The sequence below is a fragment of the Genypterus blacodes genome, unplaced genomic scaffold, assembly GCF_046128005.1.
Source record: "Genypterus blacodes isolate CSIRO-AG114 ecotype Tasmania unplaced genomic scaffold, CSIRO-AGI_Gbla_v1 ptg000029l_1, whole genome shotgun sequence".
NCBI lineage: Eukaryota > Metazoa > Chordata > Actinopteri > Ophidiiformes > Ophidiidae > Genypterus > Genypterus blacodes.
Window position 1 is genome coordinate 1,982,043 of NW_027466842.1, and position 16,448 is coordinate 1,998,490.

At 43.5% G+C, this 16,448-nt stretch overlaps 1 protein-coding gene across 1 annotated transcript in view; it reads right to left on the reverse strand.

The window, feature by feature from the left end:
- The window catches only part of b4galt2 (UDP-Gal:betaGlcNAc beta 1,4- galactosyltransferase, polypeptide 2), an 81,918-nt gene extending 68,231 nt beyond the window's left edge, over positions 1-13,687 (reverse strand). Inside the window, exon 1 of the mRNA XM_076144754.1 lies at positions 13,342-13,687. Coding sequence (XP_076000869.1) covers positions 13,342-13,687 — 346 coding nt within the window. The remainder of the gene's footprint in view (positions 1-13,341) is intronic.
- Positions 13,688-16,448: the final 2,761 nt, after the last annotated feature.

Consider the following 16,448-nt stretch of genomic DNA (forward strand, 5'->3'; position numbering starts at 1 on the left):
CAAACAGCATCTGAATAAAGGTCAGCGAAGAACAAACAAATCTTCATCGTGGCACTTGAGGGAAACGTGTGATTTATGAGGCAGCCGGGCTAAGTGATGGATGCGTTTTACTGAGCTCTTTACATACGGTTAGCTCAACACTCTGTGAACTGTGGATGAAATTAACAAGTTCTGGCAATAAGAGCGGCACAAAGCTCAGAACAGCCGCCTGCGTATTACTGTACGCGTCTGTTTAAATCTACTCGGATTCCAATGCAGGTAATAGGAAGCGAAGTGTTTACCTAAATGTTGTTTTACAGCAGCTGGCACTTGGAAAACGCCGACAATTATTGAATGTTTGAAGTGGATAAAATGGAAAGAGGCAGAAAGAGTTGTGTTTGAGAGAAGTTTCTAGAAATGACTTATAAATCCATCACACTAAACTGGATCAACAATTTCTAAGGTCTTTTTAAATTAATTAATTGATATTACTGATTACTTTTGATTTGTGACTGTGACAAATCAATCACATATTCATATTGGATAGGATATTAAAAAAAACACATATAAGCATAACCTTAATCCACTGAATTATTGTGCATACACTCTCTCCTCAACCACTTTCTTCTACTGACACACACATACACAGCTTCAGCTCACTGATCTGAATTTAAAAGGGATTATCAAAAGCTTGGGGCCTTGCAGGGAGCCTGGAGGGCGCCGACAAATCCTTACAATGTGCCGAGTTTACCTGATGCTCAGTGCAACTTCTGTTTATTCAGAGCCAGGGCGCTAATCAGGAACCACATCACAGGAGCCACATCATCCTTCCTGATTCTCCAGGTAACACGAGGAGGATTCTTAATCCTGGCAACGGGTGCAGCATCCGGGATTGTATCAGAGAATCACAGAGACCACAGACCTCCGCTGGCAGCCGTCTTAAATTATGCATGTAAATACACTGTATACATAGTTAAGGACAGACGAGAGCAGCAAATGTTATTGATGCTGTCGGCTGTATGCATGTGGCCACCAGCCACTGCTCACACACAAATATGAATCTGCACAAGACCCAGATGCATAATTTTACACATTTCTAGACAGAATCAAGCTGTAAAAGTGCAGCTTTTACTGCATTTGTGTGCACGTGTGTGTCCTTCAGGGAGAGTCAAAGACGATACAGCAACACAGAAGTTCCCTCAGCTTCTTCATCTTGGTTAGGGGTTCTTCACCACGCAAACAGAATTGCATTGATAGAGATTTGATATACTTAAAAATGTCAAATTGCTGTAACCGGTGTCATCTAAGGATTTAGGAGCGTTTCCAAATTGCACATTTTTACGCTTCGTCACTTCCGATCAAATTAAAGCCGAGCTGACCAGACCTGCATCCTTAACCACAACAACAAGCCCCGGCTGTCAAACATGATACGAGCTAATTTTCATATTAAATAATGCTCCACGTGTCACGGGCAAACCGAGGCCGATTAGCTGCTGGGAACACGTGTGCTTGTAATAAATTAATTTTTTTCGAAATCTTCAGTCGTGAGGCACAGTGGGAGGGAAAGTGAACGTTGCCATCAGGGGGGTACAGAAGGCAGTCAGGACGTTAACTCGCATCTGACAGCTGACAGCAGACTTTAAGATGATGACGATGATGACAACGCCGCACTACACTTGCAACAACTGACATTTCAAAGGGCAAGGTGCCGCCGAGGTAATCTGTATGCAAAGCAGCAGCATGTCAAACGCAAGAAGAGTTGAGAGGGAATTGAAGCGGCCGTCTCACACGACTGCAGCAGGATATGAGGATTTTAGGACACTAAACTAATTAATCTTACCTCCGACTCGATCTGGGTGATCGGCGGTTGGTTACAGGAGGCCCTAATTCACGGTGACACGTTCATACAACGCCTGATCAGATGATGTCACCGCAATGAAACGTACTCCAAAGCAGCTCGCCTTTCAAAACTTCTAACATGAAGGGCAAAGGCAGTTCCCATCCGTCTGCCACGAGATCAGATGAGAGAAGACATCAACTTTTGTCACAATACATCGATATGTCAATGACATCAAGGTTTACCTTATGAAGTGACAGGAACATTATTACACCTGATAGCGATTGATCATTTATATGGGGAACAGTGACACGCAGATCTTTTGGGATGAAAGCGAAACTGGAATTTACATATGAGAATCAGCTTTATTCATATTTGTCCCAGATAAAGTAGTTTTTAGCACCAGAGCCTCCGTGTGCTTTAGCTGCTATATTGTGACACTATGTTTGTCTGTACTGTGATTAAGGCAAACACGCAGAACATGGGCTCAAAGATGCAATTAACAGGAATAATAGGAATTGTTGCTCAGCCAGTTTAAGACAATAGATTGTTTACATGCTTGAATAAATCAATTTGCACTCTGGATAATCTGGATCTGCTGAATGAAACACACCAACTTCAATTTATGCAGATTCCAATCTAACTACAGCGTTTACACGACAGTTGGAAAAAAAAATCAACATGTTGCTCCAATCAGAGACACAACAAAAGATAGTTTGTACGCTGGTGACAGGCGATGATACTGAAGTAATGAGAATACAGCTGCAATCAAGAACGAACAGGTTGAATTGTGGCTTCATGTCTCCATGATGAACTAGTGCAGTGTACCCTGGGTAAATGAGATTGCTGCAATGTGAGCTGAGCCAGAAAAGGTCTGCAAAGAAGCGTGGCCGAGAGGAGAGGAGGCCAATAAATAAATAAACAAAGGCAAATCATGTAAGTTTTATGATCAGGAGACCAAACTTTTAAGTAACAACCTCTCTAACCAACGGACGACAGTAACTCAAGGGAACTACCACAGTTGTTCGGTGAATTGATTTCCTACTGTCTCTGAGTGAGTAAGTGTGTGTGTGTGCGTATGTGTGTGTGTGTGAGTGAGCGAGTGTGTGTGTGTGTGTGTGTGTGTGTGTGTCTGGGGAGAGAAAGAGAGCCATGTCTCACTAACAGCCAACATGGACTCCTCGCAAGTAATTGGAGCAGGATTCAGGACTAGTAATTGCTGCTGAGAATGCCTGTCTGAAACACACTTTCATGCGCACACACACACACACACACACACACACACACACACACACACACACACACACACACACACACACACACACACACACACACACACACACACACACACACACACACACGTGTACTCGCGCACGCACACACACACACACACTCTGTCGCAGTTGTGAACCGAAAGCACAAAAAGCGAGGGAGGTGAGATGGTAACAGAGTCAGGGTTGTTTTCCTTCATCTGGAAATTGAAAAGCAAAATACCGCAATGATTTGTCGCATTTGTCTGGAATCTAATCAAATCAACAACAAATCTTTCCAAATGTGTCAGAATATCACTTTAATAAAGTTATATTGAATTGAACAGTGACGGCCAATCTAACGCAGGCAAACTCCTGTAAATAAAAGCTGCAGAATCCCGATGCCATCACAGATTTTAGTGCCAGGATGTAAAAACAAAGCAGTGCCTTTTCTAACCGGATGCTAATTCCGTCCGGATCAGATGAACCGCTCCATGTTTTCCTTTAGGCTCTGAGACGGCAGCATGCAAACTGGGAGTGGATTTGATGAATCACACCCAGATGTACTTACACTCCTTTAGCTAATCATGTACTCCACACTGCCAAAACACCCAGGGGAGCCGTGGCAAAATCTCCATAAAGATGTACTGAAAGTGACTGTGGAGCAGGAACGTTTACTGCATTTTAAAAATTAATTGAGTGTCAGTGTGTCGAAATGCATCGAGCTGCTGGCAGATGAAGGGACGACAAAGACAAGGAATGCACTACGTGAAAACACTTTGCATTAAGGGCACCGCATTGTTTCAAAGGAGGAATAAGAGGATAATAAAATGTGCCATTAAATTCACTGCAACTCCAATGTTTGTCATCACTTCATAAACGATCATCATTACATATCATACCATTGCAGATGATCTATGGCGCATGTACACTGAGAGTATTGATTCCAAAATAGATGTAGACAAACATCCACAATTATTAAGACGAACCGTTGCATATTTAAAAAGGTCCGCAGAGGCTGTATTATGTTTGTATAAAGGTGGAGACGAAGAGGAAGAAGAAGGATTAGAGCGCTTGTTGCATTTTAGGCGGAGACGCGACAATCGCTGCTGCATTTCTCATAAAGGAGAGGACTGTCACATTTTATGATGTGGGATTTGGAACGAAATTCCAATCTGATTTATATCCAATATGAGAGAGAGAGAGAGGGTGGGAGAGAGAGAGAGAGAGCGAGAGAGAGAGAGAGCGGGAGAGAGAGTGGGAGAGAGAGTGAGAGAGAAACAGAGAGAGAGGGGGCCTGTAGTAAATGGATCTATTCATTCCATAGTCAATGTGTCCTCACCACAGACACCAACGCTGCTGCCTCTGGAATACTAAACACTTCCCACTTCTTCTGTCCCCATCTTCATCTCCCTCTTCTTCTGCCAGAGCCCTCTACTTCTAAATCTCCTCCCCTCTCCCATCATCCGACCATTTATCAACTCATCTCTCTACGCCCAGCGCTACTCTACCTCCCTTTATAGGTTTTTCAGTCAGTTTTCTGCCGATTCTTGTATATTCAACTTAAGAAATGATTGAAAACAAACACACTAACATGTCTTCTATAAAGTCTTGCTGTTTTAAAAGAGCTTCTCAGAATGCAAAGTGTGGCACAAGCCCAAAAAGAAATTCCACAAACGGCAGAATTAAACTAAGTAGGACGCTGTGACATTTAAATTCATAAATGATTTTCTAAAAATAACCAATTTCCCTGGTGATACATTAACATTTCCAAATATAACCAAACCCCCCTATTTGTAGACGCCTGGTGCACCAGAACTAGTAATAATCCTTTTAACTAATCCACATCAAATCTCTCCCAATGCTAATCCACAGCAGCCATTCATCTGTAAACACTCACTAACGGCGCCCTGGCATACATAATTAAATTGTGATGGTAATTTGTTGCCCGGCACGACGATGGCTTAACTATTCATGTGCCGAGGGTTCACAGCTATATATAATGGGCCGGATGTATGTGTGCATTATGTACGAGACAAGCATGACGTGACCGAGGATGGGGATGTTGAGGAACATTATGGCATGACCAATTAAAGGAGTCAGTGTGTGTGTGTGTGTGTGTGTGTGTGTGTGTGTGTGTGTGTGTGTGTGTGTGTGTGTGTGTGTCCGAATAATGAAATAGCCGCAATAAAACGTGGCAAACGTGACGTGACAAATGATTGATAATATAGCGGACAGACACATGCATGCAACATCTTATTGCGCAATTTGTTTACTTTTCAATAATCAACTTGAATCTGACTCAATTTAAGTTCAATCATTCCAACTTAATTGATCTCGTTTCACATCAGACAGACAGAGACAGACATGCAGAGAGACAGGCAGACAGACTGACAGACACACTACCGCCAATTCATCTCTTTTCATGTCAGACAGACAGACAGACAGACAGACAGACAGACAGGCCCGTCGCACCCATATCATAGGCTGACGTCACTCGACTCGACTCCTCCGATAAACAGTCTCCAGACTTTCTCAGGCGATGACATAAGCGCCTCGCAGGCTGGCTCAGGCTTACATCCAATCATGGAATCATAGACAGAAATATTGATGGATCCTGCAGGCCTCTTCACAGTTATATAAGCAGTGCATTGCGGTTTTGCCACTGACAGACTTTATATCTGCATGAAACACAAACAGGCAGCAGGCAGTGGCTTTTGTGAGCCGACGGATTCATGTACAGTGCATTGTAAATGAAAGCTTGTTTCAAGGCGCAGGAATTCCCTCGCTGAAGACACACGATTCACCTACTTAGACACATTGAAAGCCAACCTCTCAGCGCAGTGAATACAACAAAACGCCCGCCCACTCTTATTCACCGTCTCGCTTGACAAACAGCGGGTGAGCGCGGGGATTTCAGCAGGGTGACACGATGTGATTTATCTGAATACAAGTTTTGACTTTCAGAACCCATTTCCTTCGTCCCCCCGGCCAGCATTGTCGTCAGTCTTCCTGTTCGTTAAGAAAAGTGCGTGCGAGGGTGTGCGTGCGTGCGTGTGTGTGTGTGTGAGCGGATTACAAAATATTGCAGGGGCAGATGCATATGAATGAGAGTTTGTGCAAAGTGCCTGCAGGAGAACTTGATGGGAGAACAGCGAATGAGATATGCGTGTCCTTCCAAATCGGCTAAACTCCATGTATGAACAGGTCAGAGGTTTACCCCATTGTCAGTTTTATTGATTCCTATGAGCAGGTTAAGGCTGCAGTTAAACACACAAACAGGAAACAAAGAAACATGGAAACAAAACAAAATCAATTCATTCATTCAACTCCCAATATGGCCACAATAGCAGCAAATATTGAAACAGGCCCCAGGGCTTAAAATGGGACAAAGGCAGCTTCCATGTGAAACAATGGCCTCTCTGATTTTCACAGTGAGTAGGCAAATCTGAAAAGTGCCTTTGTTTTATCTTTGGAATAACACCAAAATCAGTTCTCTCAGCCTGATCTCCCCTCTTCTTACTATGATCTGTATCTGTAGATGTGCCTGTACGTGTGAGCAAGAGATGCAAACTGAGATCTGAGAGAGAGAGAGAGAGCGAGAAAGAGAGAGAGAGAGAGAGAGATTTGCCAGATGACAGCAGTGTGGAGGCAGTGTGTTTTGTCATTTATCATTTGGAGAGCTTGCTTTCCCCTCGTTAGAGCGCACACATCTTAATAGTCACTCTGAACCGCGAGAAGCAAGATGAGAGGAGGCATTTTATTACCACTTCAAAACTGGAAACACACGCGCACACTCTCACTCACACACACACACACACACACAGCATGCAGTAAATGGGTGTGAGCGCAGAGACACACGAGCGAGGACATAACCACATGAACACACCCTTAATTAGGCAAACACACAACGCAGAAACACACGAACCAGATTAGATAAAGTGACATAATGTATGCGCACATGTATGCAAATAAATAAACATGTACAGCCTGATAACAAACACACACACACACACACACACACACACACAGACACACACACACACACACACACACACACACACACACAGCTGTGGCTTTTCATGGATTACTTGTCATAGATTATGGAAAGTGCCAGTGGTTTAGTATGTCGCAGCCCTAAACATTGTATATGCTCAGAGGATGATACAGAATAATGCACTCTGAGGACCAAGGTGTGTGTTTCACCAGCTGTTGTGCTGGTTTGTTGACTATATTAAGCCGTCAGAAGCAGTGGACTGTTTATCCAATAACTAGAGCGCACAATGCTGCTGTGGCCTACTTATGTGTGTGACCCTACAAGTTTGATTTCGACATTCAGAAGATGAAAAACACAAAAGTCTTAATCTTTCACTAGCAGATATCTGGTTGGGACTTCAGGAGAGGCAGATAGGCCCCACCCTCTTTTTGCAAATTCTCCAAATATGGTGAAAAAATCATGTGATGCCTGAATGTGATTCCATTTGTGTTCTTTTGCCTGCTTAGCACAAGCATTCTTATACATTTCTGCATCTATCTATTTGCCCATGACCATGACTGATATCAGATTGCGATGCCCGGTCCAACTCTGCCAAAGACCGGACAGGATCAGGACATTTGAGAAAGGAACACAGTCCAACATCACAGCAGCCCAGGCCGGTGTCCTTTTAACGTTTGGCTCAGGTGAGACCCAGCTTGTATTTCACAAAAGGAACGGATCGCAGTGACAAAGAATATTGATCTTGGCCTCTAAATAAACAAAATAGAAGGAAATTCAGCTACTTTGGATATCCAATATTCATATTATGGGATGAGATATGACAAACAAGACATAGGTTGATTAATTGGCAAGTAAAAAACTGTATTATGCTGGTTCTCTCTATCTCTCACACACACAAACATGCACACACACACACACACACACACACACACACACAAGAGTCCCGTGGTATAAGCAATAAATGGCACGATGGGAGCAGAGCCATTTTAACGAAATTATGGCTGCCATTACGTTCGTCAGGAGCCCTCCACCTTCACATCTGCGTCAGCGCCCTGGCTGTGTGGGAGTGCGTGGCGATGCATTTCTGAGGGGGGAAGCAACCTTGTTTATTGGTTTGATTGAAAGGAATGCGCATAATGTGCTGTTTTCCATTCTCATCACACTGATTTAATTTCCATTTCCTAATCAAAACAACTGGGGATGAGGAAATGCTGCTGCTATTTTATTCAACATGCCTGAATTATCTTTGCTCGTAAATTAGAGTACGGGTTGAAGAATGTCATATAGATAAATATAATGTGACGGGCAATGAAAGCTTTAAAGTTAATTGCAGGTACTGAACGCTTTATTGATTTATTATCATGGGTATGTTACTTTCTACATTAAAGTGAGGGTTGTATGTGTAAGAGGCTACTAAGCAGACAGACAGATTATGATGCAGGGGCACAACATTGCCTACATGAATATGACACAGCAATAACATTTGGATCGTCAATCTCATTTCCTTCATTTGCCCTGACAGCAGCCATGACTCCTGTCAAAAAAGATCTCATGCAAGACACTCACCGCGTTTACAAGCACTCCATACTCCTTATTTGTCTGGATTGCGATTAAAGCAGAAACCAGAGGAAGTTTGCCGAATGTACGCAGAACATGAGGAGTATTATTACTGATGCACTGAGGTAAACGCAACCAAAATGTAAGAGAGAAAGGTCAACCTCCAACACTTTGTATTGTTGTTCTGTAATCATTGTTTCCTAGTTTAGGATGCATGTGCGCTGGTTTCATTTGTTGTCCTTTTCCTGCCCGCCGCAGCAGTGTGGAGGTCACTTGTGTTGTTTTTCAAGTGCAAATTTGGTAAATAAAGCAGATTTGAGCAAGAAATTGCTGAAATACCTTTGCAAAGTAAACTGTCGACCAGCGAAATCTGTAATTACACATGGAAGCTTAAAGCCTCGATCCCACTGCAGACCTTCTGGACCTGGTCACTGATTTGATGAAGGAACTTTTGACTTTGAATTTAAAACGTTCTTCTTCATCTCCTGAGCTTTTGATACAACTTGAGTGCCTGATAGCTGATGTGGATTATTACAGTAATACGCTCTTTGTGTCTAATTCTCATTCAGGGATGTTTGAAAAGCTTTAGAAAAGAGCATGGATGCATCCCAGTGCACCAGGCATTGTTCCGAAGCAGAACTATTTAAAACCTCTATTAAAGTTGTATAAGGAAGATCACACAACACGCTGCACTGCAAACATAATGTGCCGGGCCTCTCAGGAACCAACACGGTCTCAAGTGAGGCTTTAAAAGCACTCACAGTTCAACATGAGGGAGGGTGAAGAAAGAAAAAAGACATTTCAGTTGATCTATCTGTCTATGATTTTGTGTAAAGAAACAAAAGAAGATGGAAGCAGCTCCTTTGTGAATTTTGTGGTGGATCATAGCTCCATCCCATCAAAGCTCATCCCCTCAGGTCACGAGCTGTGGGTGCATTTACTGACCGGAGGAGGAACAGGATCACACATACAAGCTGCTGAGATGAAATCTCTGCAGGATGTCTGGCCTCTCTGCACGTGATGGATGAGCAGCTGCACCGCTCGAGCTGCTGCTCCATCACACTGGAGGTGGGTGTGTATCCTTACCATATACTGAGTGTGTACGGGATGGGAACTTCCCTTTTGGGGAGAGGGTGAAGGGAGGGTTAGTCTGAGCACGACCGGCTGGAAGACAAACCTGGAGCAGATCCAGGTCATACTGCAGGAATTACATCTTCCAGCTGGCTTGACAGTGAGCGCTTGGCCCAGAGCCACCGTGACCCAGACGAGCACAGCAGCTCGAGAGGGAAAGGAAGGACGGATAAACTATGGATTAAACTTCTGCAGTTTTGCAAATTCGAATCTTGTCAGAGTTGGCAGAGGCTGAGATCATACCTCCACCAAAGCCCAACAATCCTTTTATTCACTTTTACCGCGGCTATAAATCCAGTATGTTTCTGATGATGGACGTGTAGGAGAACATTCCCACAGCCGCTGCGTTCCCACTCCCATCCAGCCTGGTGTTTGACTGGATTAACTGCTTAGAAATGTTTGACCCTGGTAGTATTTTGTGTAGTACTAAAGAAGTGTCGAGGCACATCTTGCTCTGCGGCTACGATCCACAGTGTTAAGACGGCTAATTCTGGCTAATTACATTGAATTGGGGGAAACCTTGTAGAATGTTAAATTAAAAGAAGGCCTGAACAATAGCTTTTAATTTTCCACCGCATGTGTGTGTGTGTGAGAGTGTGTGCTTGTCCTCGAGTGTTTTGTGTGTTAACTAGTGATTAACAGTATGAATAAATAACAGTTAAAAATATTTCTCACACAAAAACCGTGGAAAATATGCTCAGCTAAAACCCACGGATCAAACGTGATAATGAGAAAAAGACAAAACTTTCCTTAAATCTATTGGATTATTGGATTTTGCAATTTTAACTCAGGAGGGAAAATTTTTAGTGATTTTCCAACAATAAAACAATAATTTCCAAGGGATTTCTGAGGGAGTCTAAATTACATTTGTAGATGATCAGTTGATGTGCATATCCGAGATGACAGCTCTCTTCCCCCCCCCCCCCCCCCCCCCCCCCCCACACACACACACACACACACACACACAGGATATAAACTGTGGATTCTAGCCACTCATACAGGCAGCACCTGTCAGCTGGTGTTGTAGGACAGCCAAGGGCTTGTTTGCCTGTCTGTCTCTGTATCTGTCTCTCTCTCCCTCTCTCCCTCTCTCTTTCTCTCACGTGTTATGGTGTGTGTGTTTGTGTTGCAGTGCATCGCTCTCATGTCTACGTCCCTCACATTGACACTCCACTCATCCCACTCCCTTTCTCGTCTGTCTCACTTGATTCCAACAATCATACCGTCGTCTATTAGATCTCTCTCTTTCTCACTCTCTGCGCCACCTCACACCCCACCCCACCCCCACCCCGCCCCCACCCCACGCACCTGTGAGTGAAAAACACACTCGCTCAGTCTCTCTTTGCCTTCCTGCTCATTACAGCCCGTAGGCAGCCACTCCATCACAGAGAAAGAGAGAGATAAGCTACAAGAGTACACCTGTGCCTGGTATGAATGCCAAATCCAGAGTCACTGACAGCCAATTCCAGGCCAAATAATGGAACCATCAAGCCCCGGCTCCAGACGAATCAAGCAAACAGCTTTATCTGGCACTCCCAATTTCAAAGGGCGTTTGCGAACCTCATTATCAAAGGAGAAAAGCCTGTCGGTAAGAAAGGAAAGTGATGACGTGACAGCACTGCTCCCAGGGGGATTACAGGAAGTTTCACAAAGATCATCGACAAATAGACAACATGGCAGCGTATTTATTCATGATTAGGATCTTGCTTTGGTGGACAATTTCACCCGTCCTTGTTTGATTAAAGTTGTAAAAAAATATGTATGAAAGACGCATATCGGATTTTGCATATGGATCCTTTTTGGCTCATCCTGTTAGTTACATCGTGGGAAACTGTAGCTGCTCTCATGGGGATATCCTTCCTCCAAAGGTCAGGATATGCAGACTCTGCTGAGTAAATAATTGCTGAGCTGTCAATAAGAGGTTTAAGCTTACAGTATATATAATGCACAATTCTATTTCTCAGATACGGCCAAAGCTGTTGGTGTTATTATGAGACTTCAAGAAAGCGTAAATCTGGAGGATTTTAGGGAAACGGCTGGTGATCTCTCGCCCTCACCATCCACGGCTTTGGGGGAGATTGCTTTCAATTCAATATTACCCAGAAGCCCCCTTTTGAGTTCCCTAGAATATACAGTGGCTGGGATACACAAAAAATGCTTCTTACTGTCAAAATGAATTACTTAATAGGAACCAGAACATGCACAGGCCAGAGTCCTACAAACATTTGCACAAAAGCAGGTGTGAAGCAGGACCAATTTTCAGTGTGTGTGAGTGTGTGTGCAGGTAATGCCACTGAAGGCTAATTAGCGAGTGTTTCTGCTGATGAAGGGATTCACACAAGGCTAGAAATGAATAAATAACAACAATCCCAGGGTGCACACGGTGATGATGTATAGATTTTTTCAGACTGTGCAAGATTCATTACAGGATTTCTGTGAAAACATAAAGCAAATGTGTGAATTTCTCTTTCCAAAGCGGACCTCTTCGTCATGTTTAATGCCGGGCAGGCTGCGTGAGGCTGATAATATATGGTATAAATGCTTACACACAATTCATTTAGCTACAAATTGCTAAATACTTAAGACGTACAACCCCATTAATTGAGTCATTTTAAGTTAAAAAGTAACACAAAAAGCTGAACAAACCCACAGCTAATAACTAAGATGTCTGCGACCTGACCTTTAATTTGCACTAAGTACCTTAATTCAATTTCTTATTCATTTCAACAACTCTGCTGGTTTTTCCCTGAATTGAACACACAAAAGAAATGGTGTTACAGCTTCCGTGTGCGTTGGTGCATGTGTGTATGTGTCTGTGTGTGTGTGTTTTACTGTGTGAATCTTCACTAATAGCTTGGCTCTGAGTCCATATGGGTGAAATACCACATTGTAAATTGTTGACATTAAATCCATTTTATGTTTCTGGCTGACCCAGAAAAACAGAATTATAGCTACACTTGCTCTCCCACTAATTGCTATAAGACTGGAGTTGCATTTATTCACCGAATACAAGGCAAAAACTCATTTGTTTGGAACTCACATCGAGGCTTCATCTCCACTATTCATAACACTAATCAATGTAAATCCTCAAGTTTGCATTAATGGCTAATCAGTATGTACTGGCCATGTTAATGGGACAAAGCTCACTGAATAAACACATCAAGTAAATATACTGAGTGTCGTCGCAAAAGTGAACAAACAAGATACAAAGTGATTAAATCTTATTGAAATGATAAAATGTCTATTACTGGAGAGCATAAGCACATCAGTCAGGCTCTCTGTCTTAATGTGAACTTATAGCACAGTTTAATTGATTAAATTGTAACAAATGGAAGCACAACATCTATGATCCAAACTGGGATGTGTGTCTGAAATTGGAAACCATCATTTCAGCATACTCACTCACACACACAGACACACACAACCGTAACATGGTGCTCCGTACCAATCACATTTCACCACATGAGACGGAGAAGGTCCATGTTTGGATTCACGCTAGGGTTTATTCTAGGCTCACTATGAATCATCCTTAATATCAGTTAGCTCAGTGAACCGAGCAGAGGACTCTACAAATAAAGATTATTACTCACCCAGGCCAGGCGGGTTTTCGGGGCACGGCGGCAGCGGCTTGGGTGAAGGTGTGTGATTGGTCTGGGGCTTCACACTTGGCACCAGCTGGTCTCCTGTGGCCAGGTAGCTGGCTAATGTGGAGTTGGGCCTGGAAAGGTTGTAATAGTAATAATGATGTCCGCTTCCCGCACCGCTGCCATTATTCCTGGACCCGTTGCGGCCGTTATTGAAGCGGCTGAAGAGGTCAAAACGCTGCGAGTAGACGTCGAAGTACAGGATCATCACGATGAGGAAGTGGAGCAGGCAGAGCAGCAGGACGCCTTTGCAGATGCGCTCCAGAGTCCGGCCCACCATCAGCCGGGTCATGGCCGATGACAATGACCAGCCACGACAAAGCTGGCGTGGCGCGGCTATAAGCATGCACTCATTCCAACAGGGATATGGGCAATAATCCCTCCTAATAGATCACTGGTAAGGACACGTGATTGGCTTCTACAGGGGTCATGGGGTCATTAATAAAAATAAAGACAATTATCTTCTTCTTTTCCTGATGTTTGTGCTGAAAGCCTGTTTCTGGTTGGACCCCAGAATCCCTGCATGACAAAAAGCGTTGCTATGCTTCAATCAGGCTTCAGGCCCAGCGTGACACTGAGGGACCTTCATCTGGCTGAGTTGTGTTGAGTATCTATTAGTGATGTGCACAATATGATCTAATATATGACGCACTGATATGAGTCACAGGTTGAGTCAGTCACGATTTCAAGTACACAGGGACACCTACACAGCACAACCACACAGTATTATTCAAATGGCATCCACATGGTAAAAGCCAATCCAGCAATTCCAAAGGCTCAGGCTCATGAGGCAGGAAACGGCCCTCTGGAGGCAAACAGTTGGCCACGGCTGACATTCATCAGTCTGTTCAGCACAGGGTAATGGGTCTGGATGACCTCTCCGTGTGTGGCGTCTGTTGGTTGATGAGTTCCAAACTGGCCTCTTGGGTGATAATGTCAAGCTTGGGAAGGAAAACTCAGGCACCTGAAGGAAAATATAGAGAAAACAAATCTGTTACATGAAATTGAATCACGAAATGCAATGTTCGTGCTTTGATTGGTTATCTAATCTTTTGTAATTTGAGCAACAGTAATCATAATCATAAATAGAGTGACTTGTTGCCTTAATCACTGTACAGAATAATACAAGACATCAATCTGCTTATGACATTTCAGAGTGATCTTGTTCTGATTCAACATGGCTCCAGGTTGAAACACGCTGCAAACAAATGACGACTAAATGTGCCATACACACCAGAATCTCACCGATCGACAACAAAAGAATCAAAAGGCGTGAACAAACGAGAAGCCTTGACTGGAGCCATTCAGTGGAATCGGCACGCCGAGTCAATTTTCCAGTCAAGTGGTTTAAGAAGCATTTATGACAGAAAATGAGACGGCGAATGGGAATACACAATGCGGTGAACATACAAGCAAAGCAGGGAAAGCGGCAAGCACTTAGGTCTTTCCCACAGGGGGGACAGCTGTTGGTTTTATGGCTTTTCCGATCAGTGAGGGAAAAGAAGAAAACGCGGTTAAAGGGGCGTCGAAACCTCACAGAACCGGAGTGAGCGAGAAACGGGAAGAAGAAAGAGATCAATGTTAATGCACGTGTCACCTCGGATGGCAACATTACTGATATCCTCCAAAGAAAATCCCTCAAATCTGACAAATGGATCTTTTTGATAAATAACCTCATACAAACAGAGCAGGCAATTTGTTAAGATACACGCCTTCTCATATTTACGCTGCATTCATTGTCATTTTTCGTCGCGCTTATCTCATTTTGTGACCCGGGGCTTATGGTTTGTAAATCTGTGAATCATCCGAGTATGAAACTATGTAAGAGAGAGAAGATGCTGGCCTGCCTCGCTGGGTTGTTAGTTGCATTCCGGTAGCAGGTGGAAGGAAAAAAAGGCTGCAAATTGAAACATGTGTAGCAAATGAGACCATGGCTGCCGCACGTCCAGATACTTGGCTGCTTCTCGCTTGTGTATGTCTTTGTCTGTGGGCAGCCATGTCCAGACTGCCAAGATTGGGTCTCAAAGGGGATGCGTGCCTGTGTGTGTGTGTGTGTGTGTGAGAGAGAGAGAGAAACTGCTAGTTAATGAGATGGATTTCTGCTGACTGAAGGCTCCTGACACTGCACACCATTGGCACTCTCCTGCCTGTGTGGGTGAGGGTTTGTTTCCCAGCTGTGCCTCTCGTCTGTGGCTCACCACGCTGGCGTGCGGTGGCGCTATGGCTGAGCAGTGTCCAAAACCTTTCATAAAATTGTCAGAACGAATCAAACTAACAACTTCATACATACAGAGGAGATTTTAGTTCTTTCACTGATGTTTGGCACTTTGTCTCCTCCGCAGCTTAAAGGTACCAAAGGTTAAAAGTGCGACATCGTGTCTGGTGCTTTGTGCTATTCAAGTAATTCAGAGGAGTCAAGATGTCAGCTACTAACTAAAACGTTCGTGTTGAGACTTTTAAAAAGCCCTTTTCAAAACCAACTTACAAAGTGCTTGACACAATGAGGTACATAAAAGAGTCAAATTTATAAAGAGGGAGCGACAATGAAAACATCAGTTAAGTACAAACAAGCCACTTGGTCTATCTGCATAATTACATACTCGGCAGTATTGGATTTGTCCAGTACGGCAAGAACTAGCCTATTGCTTCCTCCCAGAAAAAGAACTTGGGACAAACTGAGATGATAAAAAAGGGGTAAGAAGCAAATAAATAAATAAATAAATATATATGTTCTCATGCACTAGAGGTTCAGATGTGTTAACAAGAAGAAGTCATCCGGGTTGAGGTTGTGGCACGGCACCGGTACAGCAGATATGCTCCGTTTACCAGCTCCCCACTGGGTTGATAAATGTCAAAATGGTGAAGATAAAACCAAAGAAATCCCAGAGACAGGTTGTACTATTTTTGCCCCAGATGACTCAGAGCACCGCATTTATCAGAGATCAATAGAGATAGAAGGTACATCAGTGTTTTCTTCTGCTGTGTGAGGCACCGGGAAGAATACAAGTCCACTAGTATTATATCCATCCCCACCTACTGTTGGCCCATTTATT